The sequence below is a fragment of the Fusarium pseudograminearum genome, chromosome 1 (assembly GCF_000303195.2).
Source record: "Fusarium pseudograminearum CS3096 chromosome 1, whole genome shotgun sequence".
Classification (NCBI taxonomy): Eukaryota; Fungi; Ascomycota; class Sordariomycetes; order Hypocreales; family Nectriaceae; genus Fusarium; species Fusarium pseudograminearum.
The window spans coordinates 7,147,753-7,170,458 of NC_031951.1; the positions used below are offsets into that span (position 1 = coordinate 7,147,753).

Below are 22,706 nucleotides of genomic sequence, written 5' to 3' on the forward strand. Positions count from 1 at the left end.
ACCAATACAAAGAAATCGTGTCCGTGGCAGATGTAGATACACTTTCGCCATCTACCTAGACTGAACCATTGTAGAAACACGTACTTGAGTGACTGTAAATGCTAACATCCCACGTAAGCCGCGCCGCATCATGAATCCTTCAAGCCTACTAATAAATGAATATTTCCCCTCATTCCCCAGCAGCCTTCTTTTATCTCTTTTTTATGTCTTCAATCATCACCTAAATACGCGCAGCCATGAAGCCTGCAGTAGTTATTGTACCCGGCAACTTCAGTCTCCCTCGCTTTTGGAGCACCATCCAGCAATCAGTCAAAGACAAGGGATACCCTGTCGAAGTTGTTCGTCTGAAGTCGTCGAGAGAAGAAACTATTGATCCAGCACCTGGATTGGCTGACGACGTGAAAGAAGCATCATCAGTCCTCCACAAGCATATAGATCACGGAAAGGGTGTTGTGCTGCTTATGCATTCGTATGGAGGCATGGTTGGAACCGAGGCTACTCGTGGCCTGGCTCGCGTTGACCGCGAAAAATCTGGTTTAAAAGGCGGGATCACTCATCTGGTCTTCCTGGCTTCCATCTTTGCGCCGCCGGGCAAAAGCACAAGGGGGCTATATGAGGCAAATCCGGGTCGCTATCCCCGCCGCGAGGCAAGTTGAGACCATCTAGTCGCGTAGACAAGTGCTGACGTAAATAATTTAGGGTGATTACCTTGTCTGCGATGAAGACACAGCAATGTGCTTTTACAGTGAACTCACCAAAGAGCAAGGACTTTCACTGGCTCAAGCCGCCTCCCATGTCTACCAGGCCACAAGAGTGTTTGGGGACGAACAGACGTACGACGGTTTCCACAAGCTAATCCCTTCGAGTTGGATACTCACTAAGAAGGATGTATTAGTTCCGGAGGCTGCACAGAGAATGTTTATTGCTCGGCTTGAGGAACAGGGAGGTCGTAGTGTGCCTGTGTTTGAGCTTGATACAGGTCATTCACCTCATCAAACAAACCCGCCATTGTTGATGGATGCTTTAGAAAAGATACTCGAGCGATTGTCTTGAATAATGAAGATTGTATGTTGTGCAATATCAATAGGTGTTATGTTTGAACGGCCAATGGGATCCGTCATCATATGTTGAATAACAAAAATGCATCAGGCCTGTTTCCAGGGCTGGGTACAGCTCAGTCACACTGCCACATCAAAATACGCATATTCAAAAGTTGTATCAGCCATTTCCAACATTTAATTGATGCAGTCACTCAATATCAGTCACCCAAATCGTCGTGTTCATTCCATTTGAAGGTTTCTTTGTATCGGTTCGTCACATTCCTCGCTTACCCTGTAAGATGGCGGGAAGTCGCGTTTGACCCTTGTAAAGGACAACAATGTCTTAGCGCCACTCCCTTGCATGGCCCCTGTAGATCTGGCCATCGCGACAACTTCATTTCGGTTCGAAACTTCTTAATATTTAGTACTTTACGACATCAATTAATTGACTGGATCATTCATCAGAACATCATGTTATATCCCCTCCATTGCTCTAGTCGAATGTATCTGGGCGAAAACACATTCTATTCACATATGTTTAGCTCGGATCATAGAACAGATACAACTTCAATGCATCATCCACCCTCATCGTTCTCTGAACAATTGAACGATCTTCTTATGGATACGAGTGCCCCGATTTTCGAAAAATTCTTTCCCTCGGCTATGGTTGAGGAGGTCAGGCCCATCCCTGAAGACATCCGCCCATCACGGGGTGAGACATTGGGTACTACTTCATTCCTCTCAACCCATATTACCTCCCTCAAACACGCTGCGATCTAATTGAGAATAACAGAATTCCAGTCCAGTCTATTTTCCTATCATTTAGTGCGTTTCATCAGCTTTTATCTGCGCAGTTCCAGCCACACGTGAGAACGATGTCCTGAGGAAAATGTCTCTCCCTGCATAATGAGTCCTTGCCAGCCATTGTTACCACCTTTTGAAGTCAACCGACTGGTATGCGCGACTCCTGAAAACCACTTTAGTGGTTGTGGCATTGTTTGGAGCGTAATTCTGGACCGGGAAGATGTTTCCAGCCACACGGGTTGACGTGTCTCGTCGTGCGAACAATGCAGTATTCTTTGTAAAGTGCCTTTAGGCGAAGGGAGGTTAGCATGCTGTTCCAGAATACAATGGCAGGGTCCTCACCATGTATATCAAGCTGGCCATCTCTCGCTATTGAGAAAAATCATCATCACCACAATCTTCCAATCGTACAGCAAAGGGGTTCAACTCTTCACTCCTGTTTCATCCGTCTATAACACTTTCCATCACATCACAATGAGACGTTCACTGGCTTTCTTGGCTCTCGTCGCCACATCCTTCGCCGTCCCCCAAGCAGTCACAGAAGACATCAGCCCCAAAGATGGTCCCCCCAAAGGATGCACAACATCATACGGTGGTCAATTCGAAGTGACGATCTTCAAGCCTAGCAACATGAAACGCGATCTTAGCGAGGTCAGTCGGTTGAACCTGCAGATAAAATCCCATCAACTGACAAATAATAGAAGCGTTCATGCAACGGCGAGGGTGTTCTTGTCCTTAACCTCAAGGACGGAGTACTCAAAGATGCTCAAGGTCGCACGGGTTACATCTCCGACAGCTACCAATTCCAATTTGACAAGCCCGCTCAGTCTGGCGCAATTTACACCTCTGGCTTTTCCGTCTGTTCCAACGGTACTCTCGCTCTTGGTCCTTCAGCTATTTTCTGGCAGTGCAAGTCGGGCGATTTCTACAACCTGTACGATCGCGATTGGGCAGAGCAATGTGAGCCTGTCGAGTTTGGTGTCATGCCCTGTGGTAAGGGAAGTTCTTCCAAGTCTGCGCCCAAGAAGAGGATTGTCGGAAGCAGCGTCGTTGCAACAACTGTTGTGACTGTTGTGTCTGATGGTACAACCAAGGAGGTTCCCACTACAATTGCGGTGCCCATGTGCCAAATTGGTGATGGACAAGTTCAAGTTCGCACGACGCCTTGTGATGACATGGAACTTCCTGTCATCACTGCTCCTCCTGTTAGTCAGGTGTCGGATGGCAAGCTTCAAGTTCCTACCACTGCACCTCCGGCACCTCCCGCTGTTCAGCCTCAAGACAACCCTGGCGATGCTGGCAAGCCTGCAGGCGATGCACCTGGCAGTGGTAACGGTTCTGAAGGCGGTGCGGGTAGTGATGGAGGCAACTCTGGTGGCGATAACGGTGGAAATGGCAATGGCGACGAAGGTGGTAGTGGCAGCGATTCAGGCGATAACTCTAAACCTGGTGCTTCACCTGCTGGCAACTCGGCACCAGAGAACACTGGCGCAGCTTCTCAGAACTGTGCCGACTCCGATGATGGATCTTGCGCCCGGGGTCAAGGAAGCGCTGGTCGCTCTGGAAAGGCCAAGCCGACAGCAACTGACGACGAAGTGCTTGCCACTGACTCCGGTTCCCCTTCAGAGACCGACGATACAGAGGAGACCGGCACTTCTCGTGGCGGTAGCACACGCGCTGTCAAGCCTTTCCGACCCCAGAGTACTGATGGCGATGATGCGGAAGAGACAGACAGCGGCGCGGATTCAAGCTCGGGTGACAACTCATCTTCGGATGCTGCTCAATCTGATGGGTTGAGGATTGCTGCCAGTCTAGGCATGGTGTTCGTCTCGGCTATGCTGGGAAGCTTTTTAATCTTGTGATGGACATGAGGAAAGATGGATTGTGGTTATGACTGTCGTCACATTTGCATGGATTTGGTGTTTGGTATGTTTTTAATTATTTTTAAAAAATGACTGCTCTTTGCATTGGGCCGCATTCGATCCAATAATGTACGTATGTTCGGGTGTGAGATTACGCCCTGTCAGGCTGAACGAGTAAAGGTAGGCTGTAAAAGAAACAACGCATTATTGCATATTCGGCTGTGCAGTGTCTAAACCCCGCCTCAACCTGAACTGGCCATGTTGCTATTTTTTCTGCATTCTGATTCTGGACCTGGTTTGCATCAATACCAGACCAATATGGCCCAGTCGAACTCTACCAAGAATGAGAACCATGAAAGACACGGATTGTTTATCCTCCACCCTAATTCCGATGAACTATACGACGAAAGTAAATACTTGGTCGAGTAGGTGACGTAACACCGAGTATTTTTACGCGAGGCTGTTTGGGTTCTGATTTCTAAACAGTATTGTCGCAATCCATGGTCTTGGTGGCCACCCATTAAAAACATGGACGGAAAAGGAAGATCGGCATCTTTGGCTGCGAGATTCGTTACCAATTCATGTCCCCGAAGAGCGAATCATGAGTTTTGGATATGATTCAGTTGTACTTTTCGGAAAGTCTCGTTCCCAGATCTGCGATTACGCCCTCGATATAGCTAATCGGCTGGAGATATTTCGCCAAAGCTCACAAGAACGTTGCCGACCTCTACTCTTTATCTGCCATAGCCTCGGCGGCGTCGTATTCAAGGAGTTCCTCGTCCAGATCACACTGAACAAGGATCTCGAGCATCTATCTCAGAGTGTTGCCGGTGTTGTATTTCTCGGCTGTCCTCACAGAGGCTCTCGAGTTGCATCCCATGCACGTCTGCTGTCAAAACTTATCAATAACGCAACGCTTGGTACCGGTGCAAGATCTGATCTGTTGAAGACTCTTCAGATATCCTCTGCCGAGCTGGAAGCGGTTTCTCAGCACGCAAGATATCCTTTGAAGTCTATTGTCATCGTGTCCTTTTACGAACAACTACCAACGGGACGAAGCATGGTAAAAGCAAGCAACTCAAGACATTGGCATACTCTCTAACAGTAGAAATTAGGTGGTAGAACCATTCTCAGCAATTCTGGGCCTTCCCAACGAGCGTGCTGTTCCAGTCACTGCCAATCATCGAGGCCTTGCTCAAGTTTCGCCAAAAAAGCCTCATCAGTATCTTCCAATCTGGTCTTCTATAAAGCAACTTGCGGAAGGTCAGTGTTTATATGATTTCTTACGTAGTTATACTGTTAACATGATTGCTCAGGATGCTTGACCTCGATAGAAGCTGACAATCGAGAACTTCTTGACGCTCTGTTCTGCCTTGATCCTAAAGCTGCGCAAATGAGGCCTCGCCAATCGCAGAATGGCACTTGCGAATGGATATTCAGCCATCCCAAGTACGTGAAATGGCTAGAGTCTACTGAGACGCCATTACTTCTGCTCACTGGTTTCGCGGGATCTGGAAAGAGTGTTCTCACAAGATGCGTGGCAGAGCATATTCAATCTTGCGAGTCGAACAAAGACTCGGATTCCGGTTACCTTGTTGTCAGTCTCTTTTGCTCATATATGGATACTGTCTTGAATACCGAGGAGACAGTACTCCGCACTCTGTTGCACCAACTCATTCAGCTCAATCCACGTTGCGGTATACTTGTACGTAACCGAGTAGAAAGTCGCAAACTAGGGGGAACAGTTTTCGATATGTCAACCACAAAGATGTGGGAAGCTTTGCAACAGGTTCTTTCCATACAAACTATGAGTCGTGTCATTATTATCATTGACGCCATCGAAGAGCTTGGTGCTACTGTTGCCACTGCTGTTCTTGCTGGCCTGTCCGGAATTGCTACCAACCTTCACAGGCAACACATTGCACTGAAAGCGTTCATCTCAAGTCGCCCAAGTACTGAATTAAGTAGCCATGAGCTCAAAGGAATTGAAATGTTGCATCTTGGCGATGTTGATATGAGGAGGGACATTGAGATATATCTTCAAAGCTCCATTGATGACTTCAAAACTGAGAACGAGAGTTTCAACGCCTCTATCACACCAGATCTACAACAGATAATTGTTGCCTCCATTTCAACTACTGCAGCTGGCATGTTCCTCGTGGCTGTGCTCACATGGGAAGACTTCCACACAGGTCTATTTTGGAATGAAACTACGATAATAGAGAGATTAGACGATGTCCTTTCAGCGGGTACCAGCATGGTAACATTCTACGATAAGTTGATCGAAAGGATCGACAATTCTGTTCTTGAAGATGTATTACAGATGTTCGCTATCTTGGCCGCAGCTGCGCGTCCCATGACCGAAGTTGAGATTGGGACAATCCTGGGCATCTGCCGATCGAGAGGGCCTATAGAGCGGTCTACCGATTTCGAGCCTTACCAAAATTTGAATGCAGTGATAGAAAGAGAGGTTCCACATCTGATATCTTTTCAAGATGATGGCACAATGGCTCTTATTCATTTATCACTCAAAGACTACCTAGAGAGCCGGAGTGACTTCGAGGATATCATCGAGATGGGACGTCAAACCATCACCAAGGCTTGTCTGATCTACCTCAAGTTGCAGGATATGTTGGAAAGTGCTTCGATTGAAACAGATCATAACGGTGAGAATGTTTGGCAACGGTATTTGAAGCCTCTAAATGTGCTGATATCTAATTTAACAGAACTTACCGAAAAGTACCCCTTTCTTGATTACGCCAGTAGCCACTTTCTATGGCATATCGAAGGATTTGCAAGACACGACCCCATGTGGCTACTATTCTCTGATACAGCTGGGGAAAAGAGCATATGGTCTTTGAACTCGCTATGGCCGGAGGGAAAATACTACGGAACGACACCTTTACGATTTGTCCTCAGCAATATGCCTGAAGCTGTTGCATTCTCTCTTGCACGCAGGTTTCAGGGCCATGGCTATGACATGGACGAGACATGGTCATCATGCCCTGGGAGAGCACTTCAATACTGTTGCATGAACGCGAACAGTGAATTTGGAAGTATAGTAGCCCTTTTGCTTATTGATCTGGGAGCAAACCCAAATCTTCCCAAAGAATCTTTTCTTTCCAACCTCAGACTTGCCCTTGCGGCAGAAGCTTGGGACTTGTACGATGAGCTATTGTGTCACCCAATGACGGACCTCAGCGCGAGAAACAAGCAAGGCGGTACCATGCTACATGATCAAGTTGAATGCGGTCCTATTGAGCGCATCTCTGAGATGTTGTACGTCTGCTCCTGAACAAGCCAGGCATTCGGCTTGACTTGACCGACAGGTTAGGTCGGACACCGCTGACTCTGGCTACTTACTGGGGCCTGAAATCAATGGCCTTGGTTCTCATCGAGCACTCAGAGGCCTTCCCGATTGCTAAAGGAGTACATCTCAGCGCCTTGGTTCTTGCAGCAAAACATGGCGACAAGGACATATGCGAGCGACTACTGGCGGCTTGTGGCTACCGGAATTTGTGCTTCCATCTTGATATGTCAGGCAAAGGATTTTTACATCATGCCGCTATGAACGAATGGGGAGATATGATAGAAACTTGCCTGCGCCGGGGTGGGTTGACGCTGAACATCGATCAGATAGATCACTCTGGCCGTAGCGCGTTACACTATGCTTCACAATTAGGCAACTATAATAGCTGTCAGGTTCTTATCCAGGGCGGTGCCAGTCTGACACTGCAGGACCGGTTGGGCAGAACAGCTGTTCAGGCCGCTGCCGACGCTGGTTTCAAGGAATGTCTCATCCTACTTCTCGAAAGCGGCCGTGTCGATCCCAGTCAGCGCGATATAGAAGGGCGCAGTTTGGTTCACTGGGTGGCCACTTTAGACTGTGTTGATGCGATGGAACTGGTATCCGAGATGCCAGGGGCAAAGCTAGACCAGAAAGACCGGCATGGCAAAACTCCGATTGACATTGCCTTCATATGCAAGAGCAAGTATGTTGGCATGTTTCTTGCAGAAAAAGTGCCCCATACTAACATTTACTCTTAGGAGTGTATGTATGACACGCCATTCGTCGAACATGGGGTCGAAGATTTTTACATTGATTTGTCTTACGAAGCGAATCTGCTGGAAAGAAACGCGACACGTCAAAAGTTAGCAAATGAAGAACACATGCAAGTACAGATACAGTACCCATGTCATCTTTGGGCACTGGTTACCTATGTTTCCGAGGAGACTGAGACAAAGACAAAGGACTCCGAGAAGCCAAATAAGAAGAAAGACACAAAAGAAAAGACTTCTAAAGGAATATCTTCCAAGGAGAAGTCTTCAAAGGAGAAGCCATCGAAGGAGAAAGCATCAAAGTCTGTTAAGAAATAGGAAGATACTTGGAGCAAAATAATAATAGTAATAAACGAATAACACATATTATCTACATTGTATCTAAATGCTAATGATCAAACAGCTTTAAAATAATAGACTATATCTCAACTGCAAAAGATAGGATATTAAATACTCAGAGATAATAATAATTGGCTTTTAAGTTAACCTATTAAATAGAGTTAAATAAATAAGGATAGAAAAGAAAGGACTTGAGGAAAGATACGGTGAGCGGTTTTAATTAGCTGAATCCTTCGACGTGTCTGGAAGGTCTATTAATTATATCTCCGCATTTGCTGGCAACTAAATGCCACGGGAAACGACCTACAGTATTAGACGACATGGGTTAATAACCTTTAATGGCCAATAAGAAGTCTCCGTTTCCTAACCCTAATTAACCGCTAGTAATTCCTGTCTGCATTAAGCATAGCCTGTGCTTTCGAAGGATCAAGATACTAAGTGCCAAGATGCAGATACAAGGGAAATGTTTTGGCTATATACGAATTGGCCAAGAGGACAGACAGTTTACTGAAGCTAGTGAACATGCGAGGGATTTGTTCCATAGATACACCCTTGATACGAAGTATACGAGCCACCTAGGGTCCTTGGCAGACCTCAGTTCTGGTCACGATGTTCGTGGATGTTCACAGGAAAGGAAGGTGCTAGTAGGAGACTTCGAAAAGCAAAGAGCTGAGAAAACTATAAAGACCACTGCCTTTGTCCCTTTGGTTTGTAGTCGACAGCTCAATCGACAACGCAATCCTCAACCACTAGTCTTCTGCTTCAACCTCATCTACAAATCAACAAATTCTCAAGATGAAGGCTGTGACCTCGCTCGTTCTTCACTGCGCTGCAGTGACTGTCGCTGCTGCGGTAAAGCTCACGTTCCAGTCTTCAAAAAGACAATCAACAGTGTGCTGACTATCCCCTAGGCTCTTCCTGACGGCAGTCAGGTGGTTTCTGACCCTCTGGCGGGTTACGAAATTGTTCCTATGCAATGGAAAGGTGTTATCAAAGAGGGAGAGGCTCCTGTCTCCCTGAACGGTACTATTGAGGTAAGACTTCTGCAAACACTGTTAGCTGTTCGTAAATATACTAACAACAAGTGTTAGTCGGTTATCTCTCAGATCAAGGAGCTTAACCCGGAGTTCGAGTTGGTGGAAGAAGACCCCGCCGAGTCATCTGGGCTTGAAGCACGAAACCCAGTAAGATATATCTTCATTTTCAATCTTTTTAGCGACACAACAGTCTAACCAATAACCTAGTCTAACATCATTTGCAATGTTGGCGGAACCGGTTATGTTGATGTGAAAGCAGCCCAACGTGAGCAAAGGTACCTTCGCTCCTTGGGTACCAGTGTATGTGGTGTGGATGGCGGTCCTGGCAAGTGCGCTCGCATCTCCTGTTCTTATGGCGATGCTATCTGGCTTTGCAACGACAACAGCCACTACATCCAACCCAGGTGCAGCTACCTGGCTGACTATGTGGATCGCATTATTGCAAGCTGCCAGTCGAAAACCAGCAGCCCGCCTTGTACAGTCAGGCCTTGCGCTCCTAGTTGGACCGCATGGTTCGTTCGGGGTCAGCAGTTCGATACTGACAGATACAACGTTATTGTTGGAAGAAGCAACTGCTAGTCTGTTGATCGACTACATCATGGTTGCGTGAATAACTACGATGAGTGTTGCATTGCGACATCCTGGGAAAGCGGGGATCCAGGACTCGGACCTCAATAATAGAAGATTTTGAACTACTAGAGTAGACTAGATTACTTTCTTCCGAGGCCCTATCAGGCTTCTTGTCAATTTAACTCCCAAACTTCTGAACTATTCATAAAGTGGCGTCTTAATGTGAAAACTCGGAAAGACACATATCCTCTTTGTCTTTCCTAGCAACAGGGGCTTGTCAATAACTCCAAGATGGACAGCATACTAAGGCAAAAGTGGAGGCTCGGTTAGAGAATGTCAAAGCAACGACTGCAACGACTGCTACCTAGTGGGTAGCAGAAAAGGTGGCCTCTCAAGTCTTAGGGTATAAAATAAGTAGTCTAAGAACCTTAGTCTAAGCAGCATAAGCTGGCCTAATAATTTTGTCTCTTATGTTCCTAGCGGTCATTTCTGATACCCCGAGGTGCTACCTATGTGGTGACTCCTGAAATTCTATCCCTGTTCCCGTGTCACATGCATACCTACCACCTTATGGGTACATTAGGGGATGCTTTCAGCTCCTCGACTGGCGATCATTAGCAGGGTAGATCAGATCATGTCCACTTTTCACATTGTGGACGTGGCTCGTCTCCGCTCCTCTTTGTTGATTTAAATCTGCTATTGTAGCGAACTGTTCCTCATTTCCTTCAATGGTACCACCGATAGCGAAGCTTAATTGTCACTAAATTTTATGCTTCCCTGAGTTGCGAGATTCCATTACTCTATCATGCGTTATGTTGGCGTTGGGTTTTGGGCGCTTTGCGTATTAGCAAATGCTGAGATACCATCGTCTTGTGTACGTCTGATTTGCATTTACTGAACTAAGTACGTGCTGATGCTGTGTCTTCAGTGCTCTGAACTTCGAAAGATTCCACAACTTAACGGGGCAGTATACATGTCTGGCACGATAGAGTATAAAGAGCGATTGGACACCTACTATTCGGCCAACGCAGCTCTCCATTCTTCCTGCATGGTAATGCCTCGCACTACCGAAGACGTCTCAGCCCTCATGAGTGTTATTACCACTCACCAATGTCAGTTTGGTATGGGTAGCGGAAAGCACTCGGCGTATCGCAACTCGAACGCTGTCGAGGATGGTATAACTGTTGACTTTGGTAGTACATCCTTGTCAAAAATTTAGCACCTGCTTGCTCATAAATATACAGGATACATGAACCAGACATGGTACGACACCAAGACCAAAATCGCCAGCATAAAGCCCGGGTCTAACTGGGGTGAGGTGTACAAAGCTCTCGAGCCATACGGCGTCACAGCCGTTGGTGGACGCGCTTCCCCCGTTGGTGTCGGTGGTTTTATCACTGGCGGAGGGGTCAGTATTGTCTTTTTCTGAAATGAAGAGCGTGTACTGACATCGCCAGTATTCTTTCCACGCCAATGTCCGAGGCTTTGGTTGCAATCAAGTCGTCAATTTCGAGGTTGTCTTATCCGATGGCCAGGTCGTAAATGCAAACAAAACCCACAATTCTGACCTGTGGAAAAGTTTGAAAGGTGGTTCTGGGAATCTGGGATTCGTCACTCGAATAGATCAACGTATGTACAGCCTTGAGAACTTTGGCCACATTCTAACAAAGCCTTTTTCTTTCAGGTGTTGTCGAGTCGAATCAACTTTGGGCAGGCTTCATCTACTTTGAAACATCTCGGCGAGACGTTGTTTTTGAAAAATACATTAACTTCGCCGAGAACAATGACAAAGATCCTGCCTCGCAGCTTACCGCCTCCATGCTGTGGGACGGGGAGCAGTACCATCTTCTTTCAGTTGTTTCCAATTCCGATGCTGTTGAGTCACCTGCTTCGTTCTCAGATCTGTTTCGCGTTCCTAGTATCTCAAATACGACAGCCAAAGGAAAGATCGCCGATCTTATACCACAGTTCACCGGACCAACTCCACTTGGTCTCTAGTAAGTGCATTTTCTCAAAGTCTTCTGTTTAGAACTGATGGGTTACAGCGCGAACTGGATGACAGGAACCACCAGCAATGATGTTCGTATCATGAAGTTTGTGTACGAGAAGTTTGAGGAGTGTGTCGATAGGATGAGAGCTGCTGCACCCAGCTCCAAGTTCAATGTGCTTGTACAGTTCCAGCCAATGACACCATCGATGGTGAAACAAGGTCAAGAAAGCGGCGGTGATATCCTTGGACTGGAAAACATCGTTGCCGAAGGCCCTTGGCTTATGTGGCTCATCGCTGTCACCGCTGATACCAAAGAGACCCAAGACATGATCGATCCAATGAGACAAGAGTTCAAGGCCGCCGTTGACGCTTATGCGACGGAGTTAGGCATAAGAAAGGACTGGGTCTATCTCAACTATGCAACCGGAGATCAGGACCCAATATCGCATTATGGTTCCGATAGCATTGGTGTTATTCGAAAGGCATCTAAAAAGTATGACCCAAACGGTGTTTTTCAGAATTTACGCCGTTCTGGATTCAAGATATCCAAGTAAGAAAATGATATTCAGATTCCTGGTTAAATGTCACACCATGGCTAGCACATAATTGATATGAACTCTTCTTTATTTGTTGCGCATCGATCGTCCTCGTACAGTAGACTAACTACCCGATAATGTCTATCGTCATGTCGAAGGAGATTCAAATAAACAACCCGATATCCCGCGAATCGAAGTAGGTATTTTTATCCGTGACCAGATGGCGGTATACATCATCCTTCAGTTCCCCCCAGAATCCAGCAAAGCGTTCCACTTCCTCTCTCACATTGATAAAAGCATCAGTGTAGTCGGCAAGGCAGGTGTATTGTTCTGTGTCACGGATTTGCCTTTTAATTTCAATTGCCATCAAGACTGCGAGGTTGCAATTAAACTCATCTAGTCGCTCACCAAGGCGGAGGGAGTCAACGAGAGTCTGAAGCCTAGTTGAGAAAACACTTTGGCTGAACCGCCACTCGCATAGTTGTAAGTGAAATGCGGATGCTCTTTCATCCATCCCATTGGGCTTTTGAATGCGGTACTCGAAGCAGAACGCGGCTGTCTGATGGGACTCATGCGTCGTTTGAGGGTAGTATGCAAGGCGAAGATACATATCTAAGCAAGACGTATGATCAAAGTGCTGTCTCTGAGTATCTAATTCCAACTCATTAGCTATGCACATAATCATAGATAGAACAGGAACCACACTTACGATGCACCGTTCCGACCTTCTGTTGGACGGTGAAGTCGATGTTCCTCAAGTTCGGTTCGAGGGCGGAAGGAGGAATATTTTCGGTCTTCCAGTAGAACTCCATGAGCAGTTCCTCCTTCTTGTCAAAATCTAGAGATATGCTTTTCCAAGCAGCATGGTCACTTATGTCGTAGAAAGTATAAACGGCATAGTCGGGCTCATGGCATACAGTGTTTACAACGCCTGTCGCTTGGCTGCGTGTAGAGGGGCCTCCAGACATGATGGGCCGATGAGAGGTAAGCTGAAGTGGTTCGATGTAAGTGGAAGGGAAGAACAGAAGAACTGCAGCTTGGAGAGTTTTTATATCTCTCTACTGCCTAATTCAGTTGCGTACATTGGTATATATAATGTGACAGGGTCATGAGGAACAAGAAGCTCAAAAGAGTGGTTCGGTGAAGGACAGTACAAACTAATTCTTTCATCAGAAATTCACTTGGCACCGACTTGACAGCACTTTTGGATATACTTACAAACACGTTGGAAGAGGCCTCTACTGCTACATAACTGACCTAAAACGTTGCATTTCCCGTGAAAGCAGGATAGTTTTTGTAGAAATGTGCCGGCAAAAAGACGATAACCACCAACATAAGACAAAGGCTATGTGGCGGAATCGGACAATAACCTGTCAATGACCTACTTGTTGTAAATTCGTTGAAGGTGTACCCTAAATGTTTGCTTTCTCAACAACCGTATGGCAGCAGTATGTCTTTATCACCATAGATGTCGATGTCCTTTGTGCGGCCCCGGAAACAGACCTTACTATTCAATTAAAAATATTGCTAAGTGAACACATTAGGTTTAGCATAGAGACGTGGGCGGCCACAGCTCACTCAATTGGATCATATTACGGCTACACTCGGATCACCTCGGGCACCAATACTTAGATCTCTCACCTTTTGTTAGGCAGGATAGGCTGGCTACCCTGTTCAGCTCACTTGTTGTATCATCCATAGAACCCTGTTCAAGTTCTTTGTTCAATGAGGTACCTTGTGATACCGCGAAACAGCCAGAGTCCGATCGATCGCTTTGAGGTTGCTTTGTATTGTACACTATGTTCAAAGCATTCGAGCATTGTTGCACATTGACAATGGTCAGACGTAATGGAACAATCCCAGATAACCGTTTCAACAGAGGTTAGAGAATAGGCCATATTCGAATTATAAAAGAGAGACTTTATACCAGAGTCTTTCCTGCATCAACCATTCTGCAAACAAATCAACATTTGCAACACGACATCATCATTCAGACAACATTCATCCAACTAACAACACCAATCCTGATTCAGTCTTCACAATGTCTCACTCAACCCCCCAGCAAGTTTCCGGAGGTACAGATCGCCAGGCCCAGGAGCAAGACGAGATTACAATTCGGCACCGCGCTCAATTTCGCATCCAGACTCATAGATTTCTCCAAAACGTCACACAGCTTGTTCAGGACTGGAAGAGTCAGGCCAAGACTGACTTCTTCAAGGAACTGGGCAAGGTTGAAGGGTCCGCTCTGACCACGGAGGAGTATGTCGAGCTGTGCGGAGCGATGATCGAGAATCGTGAACTCATCATTTCGTCTATGAAGCGGGGAAATGAGGTCTTTGAGAAGGAGATTGAGAACCTGAAGAGCGACCCAGTCGAGGCCATGTCGGACTTGACCATAGAGCGCTACGAGGCTAGTGTCGAGACACGCAATCAAGTGATCGCCGACCTTGAAAAGGAGAGGCTGGAGCTTGTGAACAAGAAGAATGAATCTGACGAGTCTGAGTACCCTGAGCATTGGATCTTCAAGTCATGAGAGCAGAGTACACGAGCGGATTGATGGTCGGTATGGGGGTATGAAGGAGTAGCTGGATTAAACTACTTTTTTAGATTTCCAGTAGAGATGCAGGCCATCCACTGAGAACATAGAGCTGAAATACTATGGCGTTTTTGTTTTATCTTGATTTGTTTTGGAATAGTGAAGAACATTAAGACACTGTGTGTGATATTTGCTAGAATAAAATTGTAATCTGAGTCATTGTGATTTTATTTCTGCCATCTAGATATCTCCAAACAGGCGAGCGGGAGAAAGAGATAGGTTAATTTTAGAACTAATGGACGTGATGTCAACCTCATCTGCATGATGTCCTCCAACGTATCAGAGTCTTCATCAGTTGGATTCTTGTCCCGGCTCAACAGTGTCTCGCGCTAGAAAGTATTAGTAAATTTATATGGTTAAAGGGGACAGTAATATGCATACCTTGAACCCACTCCTCCCAAAGCTCAATGTAAGTCTCCTTGACTGTATCCGATTCTCACCACTCAGACTTGGACTTGGCACATCCAACAAACTGCACCTCTAGCTTCCCATCCTTCTCGTCCAAGATCTTTAATAAGTGGCAGATATCATCTGAAATTCCAGCCGCCCAAGGTCTTCCCCCCTTGCCGCGCCAATACCCAAACAGTTTTGGGCCAGACATCAAGTGGACGTCTCTCTCGGTGAACCGCATTTGGTTGAAAGGTACACCATCGAAGTTTATTCCACTGCATAGCATGATGACACACGGGGACTGCACTGTTGGTGTGACGCTAATAATCTCAACGTCGTGGCTTGTGATGGCTTCGTGGCCATTGATCCTCCATTCCGGAGCTGTTTGGAGGTCTGCAAAGGGATTGCGTCAGTGGAGTTTTCACTTTTGGTAAATAGGTGTAACATGTACCTATGATGGTTTAGATATCCTCTCTTCGGCTCGCAATACGTTCTGTGACGACATGTGGCACGACGCGGGTTGTGGTAGAAGTGTTTGTCGCCGGTTGGGTACTGTGGCTTTGACTGTCATCTTCAATATTGATTGGAGGCATCTTTGAGTGAATCGCTTGGAAATAGATGACACAATGGCAATGATTCTCCAGACGTTTGTATGATGTAAAATAATGTTTTCAGTCGCGACGGTGGGATTATTTCGTTATTTTTGTTAGTCTAAGCGAGGTGAAGTTTGTGTATTTATGGAAAACGAATAGGAGTCCTCACACCTAAGGCACCCACCAACCAACAGTTGTGTTTGCTCTTACACGAGGCTTTGAGCGGTCGTCTTAGGCAACATACAGGGAGTAGCAAAAAGCAAACATGCCAACTAAGGGCAAGTTGTTGGTCGTTGCTAGCCTCATTTTGAACGCCACTCAATGCATCGCCAAGCGTCTAGTTAAAGCAAACACACAGTGTGTTTCATTTCGTGTACTATTTGTCTCAGCCAGAACCAGTCTGTGAATGTAACGTCATCAAATCTCATCCCTAAAACCGGGTTTGCGGTGCGGTGAGTAGTATCACTGGCCTGTATTGCAATGGCTCAGGTCCGGATGGTTCTGCCACATCGCTCCGTGCTTATGCCAAGGCTTACAGTATGGGTCAGCTCTCTGCAATCAGATTTGAGGCTGGCTAGGAATGTACGTTCTACGTCGGTGAGGGTATGACTATACTAGAAAGTACTGTAACAAGCATAATGTTACCTCACATGCAAGGCTGCAACTTATTGTCATGTTTTCGTTTTCAAAAGGGCCGGACTATGCCGTCCTTACAATGTTCAGGGGGTGCTGACACACAGAGCCATGGAATTCATCGGAAGTATAATTGCGTGGTGGCAGCAATGCGCAACATCAAGAGGATTGATAACACTACTGATGAGTACTTACTACTGTAGGATGGTTTTACATTGATTCTGCTTTCGTCTTGGTTTAGTTCAATCTATCAAGTTTGCGGAGGAGTTGGTAAAAATGATGGCTTCCGCAATCATCTTGTCTCGCAAGGGCATTCAGGAGAGCAAATGATGTTTTTTTTTCATAATAATTAATGGCTACAGGGTGACAGGTCTCGGTTTAGTTTGCTCAGTCTACTCATCTCGCTATATGTCTCTACAATCACTAACCCCTGTTTGATCAAAGATTCCAGTACAAGGTCTGTGAAGTTACAGTATCCAGAGAGTAAACTGCTATCACATGCTCCATAATGATACCTAAACGACAGGGTTATTTATGACTTACGGGGAACCTGCCCGCAAACGCCTTGGCTTGCCCAGTTTCATTGGCGTTGCGATGTTATGACTACTGGTTTCCATCTGTCACCTGAGCAATCAACTTATCAGGCCAGTGATAATCGCAACAATATGTGGTTCCTTACAGAGAAATCATAAATGTTAACAGATGTTCCTGCAATATAGGTGACTGGCAGAAAGGCCCACCAAAGGATACAGTTGTGAATGACCAGCTTGGAGAAATATATGTCGTACTATTTCTAACATTTTCAGACCTTCCATATCACTTCTTCATCGATTGGAACTTCACATCCCTGACACCGGCCTTCGTTCAGTGTTCGTCAAAGCCCATCATGACCACACCATCACTTCCCTGCGCGAACTGCCCCCCAGATGGAGTCGGCTGCCAGAAAGTGGGAAAGTCTAGCTGTGGCAATTGCCGTCTCGTTGTGGTAGGTCATCCATGATGATTCAAGATTTGTAGAGTATCGCTAAGCATCTTTTCTCATAGTACTGCGGCCCCGAGTGCCAGAAAGCCCACTGGCCTATCCACAAATTGGATTGCAAATCGCCCCTTAGCAAAGAGACTTGGACCCCGAACTGGATCCTTACGAACAGAATCCCAGCATTCTTTGGGAACATGCCAGCCATCACCTTTGGAGGCAAGAAGTACCTATGGGGGAACGTCCCGGCCCTTGATGTTCTTCAGCTCGGCTCGAATGAAGGAGACAACTACCAAGACCAGTTGAACTTGTTGTTTGCAGGTATTTTACCCCAAGTCATATGATACTTTCCAGACCAAAACTAATATCCTATGTCACTTGATAGCATCTGGTGACTTACGAAATGTTGTCAAAACTGTCGTCGAGCTCCCTTCAACCTACGATCAGACCATCAACATCGTCATGAACGACCGCGATCTCGATGTAGTGGCACGCAATGCCATCATGCTACTTTTGGCTCTCACAGCTGAAGGACAAGATGAAGTCATCGACTGCATCATCCACATTTGGTATTCCGCCTTTCTCCGCAAGTCTGATGTTGATATCATACATCAGAAGGTTCGCCCTCTTCTCGAAGAGGTTTGCAAGAAGATCAAAGACCAGCCTCCCAACACCTATCTGGGAAAGACCTGGGTATTCGGACATCAACGTTCTTTAAGACTTGTTCTTAATAAGTCATCGTGGGAAGTATTGTTGGCATTGATGGATGTTCCCAAGGGGTTGACGGCCGACAAAGCCAACAACATCCGCACAGCCGTCACACTCGCCGACTCACGAGTGGACTTTCGTGATCGCGCATATCTGTTCTTCCCTCCTGCCCATCGTGTTGCCCGACATCGATTCCGGGAGGATGGACTTCTGCTCCCCTTTGGGGCTTGCCGTACTGGATTCCGATTTCCAAATCCGTAAGTCTTGGAAGGGTTGTACTATACAATGAAACTAAGACATCATAGGACTTTCTTCCAGAACAAGGACAGCTGGCCGATGTATGATAACTCCGACCCTTTGAGTGGCTGGTCTATCAAGGAGGTTGAGTCAACTTCGATTGGACCCGCAACCTCAGATATCTATGGAAAGCTCTTCCGCCATGTCAAGTGTCTGCTGAAAGCATTCGTTGAGCGCCTGTCCAGCTCGAGCATGACATTCAAACTTCTTCAGGTGGATGCGTCTGACCTTCCTGACCATCAACTTGAACGGTCTTTCGATCGCATAGAGGTGTGTCCCACTGCAATAGCAATCAAGTTGATACTAACTTTCGATAGGTGTCCAACATCTCCGACTCTGCGTATCTCGGTATCCATAAGACTGTCGCCATAATGTCGCCGTTGCTCCAGCCATCTTCTGTCAACCCTCACGCCACTCTCATCACGTTGTTCATGAACATGGTCGACTTCAACAAGACTATGGGCGACAAAGTCGATGAAAGCGCATCAATACTGACCATTTTGGAATTCCTTCAGCTCACAAGCCTTCCAGTCAGTGACCGTGATCCTGAATTTGTCAAGATCATGTATTCCCGTGATCGTGTTCAGAACTACGATCACATTCTTGACAAGTGAGTCACATCGCCGCCATTGCTCCCTTCCCTTCACCGATTTTTTTAAACCGTTTCTAACTATGTCTCAAGGATTGCGAAGACTTTCAATTTTTCCGACTTCCCTCAGTATATGGGGGTAGCCATAAAGGAGAAGCACACCATTGTCGAGAAATGGCCCCATCGTCTCAAGCGCAAGCCTCACCAGAGAGGAGCAAAGGAGGATTTTGACCTGTCGATGAGAGGTGGTGCAAGTGGAAAGGAACTGTACCTTGAATGGAAGCGAGTTTTAGTTTAGATCACCATGTGTAGGTGAGAAGTAGGATGGTTTATGGTTTATGCAAGGATCTGAGAACTACCATACATAGATTTGTCATGTATAGTGTCTCCTTTTAGCCCCGCATCAGAAGAGAGTCACTATTGATTTAGTACCCCGAGGCGTCCATTCTGATTCCGTCACCGACTCTAGAGTACAGTATCGAAGCCAGCCAATTCTCTCATACGAGCATTTTGTGTCATTGAAGTGTCCCGGTCGAGGCTTCAACACAATCCCATCGATCCAAAGAGGATCAGTATCACTTTCAGTGCCCAGGAATAGGAAGTAAGCATGCTGTAGTGCCTCTCGTAATTCTTCTTCTGTTTCCCAGAAACGATAATCGGCACAGAAATCCCCATGCTGGGGCGGCTTCTTATAAGTCTCCACCTCTGTTTGTTCATTTCTTGTCTTTGGCTCTGCAGGCTCGACAAGAGACCCGAAGCACCGGACAAGTGATTGACTATGTTCAGAGTGACGCCTCGACCACTCTACTACTTCGCAGTGACGCGCCAAAGGGAAGCTAGTCTCATAATCGTCAAGTTCAGTAAAGGTTCGAATAGAAATAGGTTGTATGAGTCCATGGAGAAGTAGATGCGAACCCATGGCATACGAGTGCAAATTGAATCTGTGCGTCCCGTCATGGATAGGTGTACCCTTGACTTGGAAGGTTTTGTGCAATGTTATGGACGGCCAAGTGATCCGTGAATCACAAGCCGCCGCCCACGTCCATGAAGGACCTTTTCGAACGCGGCCGAACGAGGCCTCGTCCCCCATAGTTCGCCAAGCCAACTCTTTGCGAAGATTCTTGAGCCATAGGCCAGCCAGATAAGGCGAGCCAAATGTTCGCTACAATTGTTAGCATCAAACATCATCAAATGTCTGTGTGTGTTTGGATTTGTACCTGGAACTTCTCTGCAAGTCCTGCGAGAGCAGGCAACTTGTCACTTGGTTTTGTCAGGTCCCTTCCAGAGTATTCCTCAACGAGGTCTCGCCAGACATTTGCGAGGTCATCCGATGACAAATCATTCAACAGCGAACATTGGTACTTCAATGGTTGACATCCATGGAATTTCGGCTTCCCATCACAGGGGTTGAAAGGGCCTTCTGCTATTGTGCAACAGCAAGAAACATCCTCCTGGCACTCCCAAAAAATCTCATTTTGTGCAAAGCACAGATATCTCTTGGCAAGTATACGCTCTTGCATAGTCCAAGCACGAGTCATCAAGGGTAACACTTCTCCGCATGGCCATCCTTGACCTGGATGTGGAACAGCGTGCCTCATGTGAATTTCATGGTCAATGCCATCGACATCCAAGTGAAATTTGTGCAGTTTTGTGAATTTGTCACGAGACTTTGCGAAGAACCCACCATCATCATTGTCACTTGCCCCTGCTGCTAGAGTGATGTATGCATTCTCGTAGATTGCTGCCATCAGTGACGCCTGGGTTTCCCAGTCCTTCTCGTCGTCTTGGATGATACAAAAAGTATCAATCCATAAATAGCGAATCCCAAGCGCCTTGGTTATATGAACGGCGTCCTGGAATGTCTTGGGTAGTTCAAGTAGAGGTATGCCTGACTCATTGTTCAGTATGTTTTCCTGTTTCGTCAAGTGTTTCGATCGAGTGCTACCCCAGCAGTGACTCAGACAGGCGTAGCGGACGTTGGCCACATTCACGAGCCGTATATAATCCTCGGTATCTGTTTGCAAATCAAGCAATCGAAGAGGGTTAAAATCGGTGAATTTGGAGCATCTTTTATGTGACTTTTCACATGCTTCTATCCAAGAATGAATGCGAGTCAAATTGTATCGAAGCTCAGTGCTTGGTGGTAACAGAGAGGCAGACGCAATATGTTTAACGCGCGGTTTATCTAGTGACTTAGGACGGTGTGTGAACAAGGTTGTAAGCCAGACAAACCTGGAAGAGTGAAAATGTCTAGATCAATGACACGACTGGTGAAGAGATGAAAATACATCTTAGATGTGTCGATGTTGAAGGTAAGCCATGCCTTTGAGCGCAACTTCTCATCGGGAATGCACCAGACCCATGCCTCCTGAAGAAGGATACAACCAGGACAGCCCAAGAGTGCCGGTTTCTGCAGGTCTTCATACTTTTCGATGCATTGTTCGTGATGAAGTTTGTAGCTGGTTTCTATCTCTCTGTTCCAGTTTTCAAATTTGCATGTCGTACAAGACAAAGACATGGCGCTTGTCAATGAGTTTACCACTGTGTTCTTTCAGGTATTTGGTTATCAATTCATCCAATGACAAATTACAATACTAAAATCGCTCATCTTACATTGACTATGAAGGAAATACCTACACGGTTAATCATTTCCCCGGTAGCCGGATGTGGGGATAGACCTTGTGCTTGATACAGGTTATGCATTATCGCGACATCAGAAAAGACAAAAGGGAAGCGGACTGTTCGCAACCATGAATGAGAAAGATGTATAGTCTATATCAGTAGAATGTCGAACCGTATCCTTATCTCTCATATAGCTTCTTCCTAATCTCAAACAAGCTGGCCATGTCGTTTGGAAATTTCATTAGTTTTACCTTTCTAGCCTTTAGAGGCTTCGTGTTGGCTTTGTGTATATATGTCGCAAGGTCCCTCAGGTTGTCAACCTCTAGCTCCCGCTTGCTTTGTCGGATACTTCCCTCGAGCTCAGTTTCCTTTTTACGCAAGGCAGCATACTCCTCAAACTTTTTCTCTTCGATTGTTCCATCTTCTGTTGATGAATCTCTCGAAGTGATGCAGAGGAGGAACCGCTGACGCTGATCGTCATCTGCATTAACGGGCTGGGGAGACTGTGTCTAGAAACGGGGTGTTATCTAGGGTAACGACCTAAAGTCAGAAGTGTCTGCCTACGAGCTAAGTGGATGGTGATGCCGGCGGCGGAAGGAAGGGGAAATCGAATCATATCAAGACTATTACTATTTTACCCATTTCAAGTTGTCCATCCATCGCCGTTTTATCGGGATAATCTGATTTGTAGATCATATTACATATCCTCTGCATAGATGATATAACATGTAAAGTCTATGGGATTGGTGTTAGTATTTAACGTTATGCATTTCATCCTTCCACGATATTTACTTACTGTCTGTTGCTGTATATACCAAGCACTGCTTTAACACAGTATCCACTCATACAAACACACCTGAATTGTTGCGATCTCTTGTCACGAGTTTCTACAATGCCAAAGATCAAGGGTCTTTTTGGGAATACGCCTTGCCTGAACCTAACTAAACGCATTTGCAACAGGTGAAATTAGCCAAGAAAGGCTGTGTCTTGGCCTGTTCCTCAGATCTGTCTCCAGTTTGTGTCAACCGGAGGAGCCGATTGTACAATAAATACGTAAAGACCAAT

At 46.2% G+C, this 22,706-nt stretch overlaps 10 protein-coding genes across 10 annotated transcripts, besides 2 other annotated features; 7 read left to right on the forward strand and 3 right to left on the reverse strand.

Moving 5' to 3' along the window:
• Positions 1 to 236: 236 nt before the first annotated feature.
• FPSE_00597 (uncharacterized protein) lies at positions 237 to 656 on the forward strand (the record flags this gene model as incomplete). The annotated part of the gene is made up of 1 exon (XM_009253717.1): positions 237 to 656. The coding sequence occupies one exon, from the start codon at positions 237 to 239 to the stop codon at positions 654 to 656; it is 420 nt and encodes a 139-aa protein (XP_009251992.1).
• Positions 657 to 2,318: 1,662 nt separating this feature from the next.
• FPSE_00598 (uncharacterized protein) lies at positions 2,319 to 3,706 on the forward strand (the record flags this gene model as incomplete). Its single annotated transcript, XM_009253718.1, has 2 exons — positions 2,319 to 2,495; positions 2,546 to 3,706. The coding sequence occupies 2 exons, from the start codon at positions 2,319 to 2,321 to the stop codon at positions 3,704 to 3,706; spliced, it is 1,338 nt and encodes a 445-aa protein (XP_009251993.1).
• Positions 3,166 to 3,271: a microsatellite.
• A 69-nt stretch (positions 3,707 to 3,775) lies between the features above and the next one.
• Positions 3,776 to 3,797: a repeat region.
• Positions 3,798 to 4,024: 227 nt separating this feature from the next.
• Positions 4,025 to 8,083, forward strand: FPSE_00599 (uncharacterized protein; the record flags this gene model as incomplete). The annotated part of the gene is made up of 7 exons (XM_009253719.1): positions 4,025 to 4,131; positions 4,193 to 4,769; positions 4,822 to 4,969; positions 5,023 to 6,372; positions 6,433 to 6,985; positions 7,036 to 7,702; positions 7,754 to 8,083. The coding sequence occupies 7 exons, from the start codon at positions 4,025 to 4,027 to the stop codon at positions 8,081 to 8,083; spliced, it is 3,732 nt and encodes a 1,243-aa protein (XP_009251994.1).
• Positions 8,084 to 8,899: 816 nt separating this feature from the next.
• On the forward strand, positions 8,900 to 9,751 carry FPSE_00600 (uncharacterized protein; the record flags this gene model as incomplete). Its single annotated transcript, XM_009253720.1, has 5 exons — positions 8,900 to 8,956; positions 9,016 to 9,138; positions 9,196 to 9,288; positions 9,349 to 9,406; positions 9,441 to 9,751. The coding sequence occupies 5 exons, from the start codon at positions 8,900 to 8,902 to the stop codon at positions 9,749 to 9,751; spliced, it is 642 nt and encodes a 213-aa protein (XP_009251995.1).
• A 765-nt stretch (positions 9,752 to 10,516) lies between these two features.
• On the forward strand, positions 10,517 to 12,255 carry FPSE_00601 (uncharacterized protein; the record flags this gene model as incomplete). The annotated part of the gene is made up of 6 exons (XM_009253721.1): positions 10,517 to 10,585; positions 10,640 to 10,904; positions 10,956 to 11,119; positions 11,169 to 11,340; positions 11,396 to 11,708; positions 11,757 to 12,255. 6 exons carry the CDS (start codon positions 10,517 to 10,519, stop codon positions 12,253 to 12,255), a joined length of 1,482 nt encoding a protein of 493 aa, XP_009251996.1.
• A 145-nt stretch (positions 12,256 to 12,400) lies between these two features.
• FPSE_00602 (uncharacterized protein) lies at positions 12,401 to 13,205 on the reverse strand (the record flags this gene model as incomplete). The annotated part of the gene is made up of 2 exons (XM_009253722.1): positions 12,401 to 12,888; positions 12,947 to 13,205. 2 exons carry the CDS (start codon positions 13,203 to 13,205, stop codon positions 12,401 to 12,403), a joined length of 747 nt encoding a protein of 248 aa, XP_009251997.1.
• Positions 13,206 to 14,278: 1,073 nt separating this feature from the next.
• Positions 14,279 to 14,770, forward strand: FPSE_00603 (uncharacterized protein; the record flags this gene model as incomplete). The annotated part of the gene is made up of 1 exon (XM_009253723.1): positions 14,279 to 14,770. One exon carries the CDS (start codon positions 14,279 to 14,281, stop codon positions 14,768 to 14,770), a length of 492 nt encoding a protein of 163 aa, XP_009251998.1.
• A 499-nt stretch (positions 14,771 to 15,269) lies between these two features.
• Positions 15,270 to 15,816, reverse strand: FPSE_00604 (uncharacterized protein; the record flags this gene model as incomplete). Its single annotated transcript, XM_009253724.1, has 2 exons — positions 15,270 to 15,616; positions 15,714 to 15,816. 2 exons carry the CDS (start codon positions 15,814 to 15,816, stop codon positions 15,270 to 15,272), a joined length of 450 nt encoding a protein of 149 aa, XP_009251999.1.
• A 1,519-nt stretch (positions 15,817 to 17,335) lies between these two features.
• Positions 17,336 to 19,317, forward strand: FPSE_00605 (uncharacterized protein; the record flags this gene model as incomplete). Its single annotated transcript, XM_009253725.1, has 6 exons — positions 17,336 to 17,434; positions 17,494 to 17,746; positions 17,811 to 18,390; positions 18,439 to 18,700; positions 18,748 to 19,040; positions 19,113 to 19,317. The coding sequence occupies 6 exons, from the start codon at positions 17,336 to 17,338 to the stop codon at positions 19,315 to 19,317; spliced, it is 1,692 nt and encodes a 563-aa protein (XP_009252000.1).
• Positions 19,318 to 19,422: 105 nt separating this feature from the next.
• FPSE_00606 (uncharacterized protein) lies at positions 19,423 to 22,592 on the reverse strand (the record flags this gene model as incomplete). The annotated part of the gene is made up of 9 exons (XM_009253726.1): positions 19,423 to 20,181; positions 20,237 to 21,033; positions 21,252 to 21,493; positions 21,525 to 21,560; positions 21,633 to 21,637; positions 21,893 to 22,150; positions 22,272 to 22,376; positions 22,438 to 22,462; positions 22,498 to 22,592. The coding sequence occupies 9 exons, from the start codon at positions 22,590 to 22,592 to the stop codon at positions 19,423 to 19,425; spliced, it is 2,322 nt and encodes a 773-aa protein (XP_009252001.1).
• Positions 22,593 to 22,706: the final 114 nt, after the last annotated feature.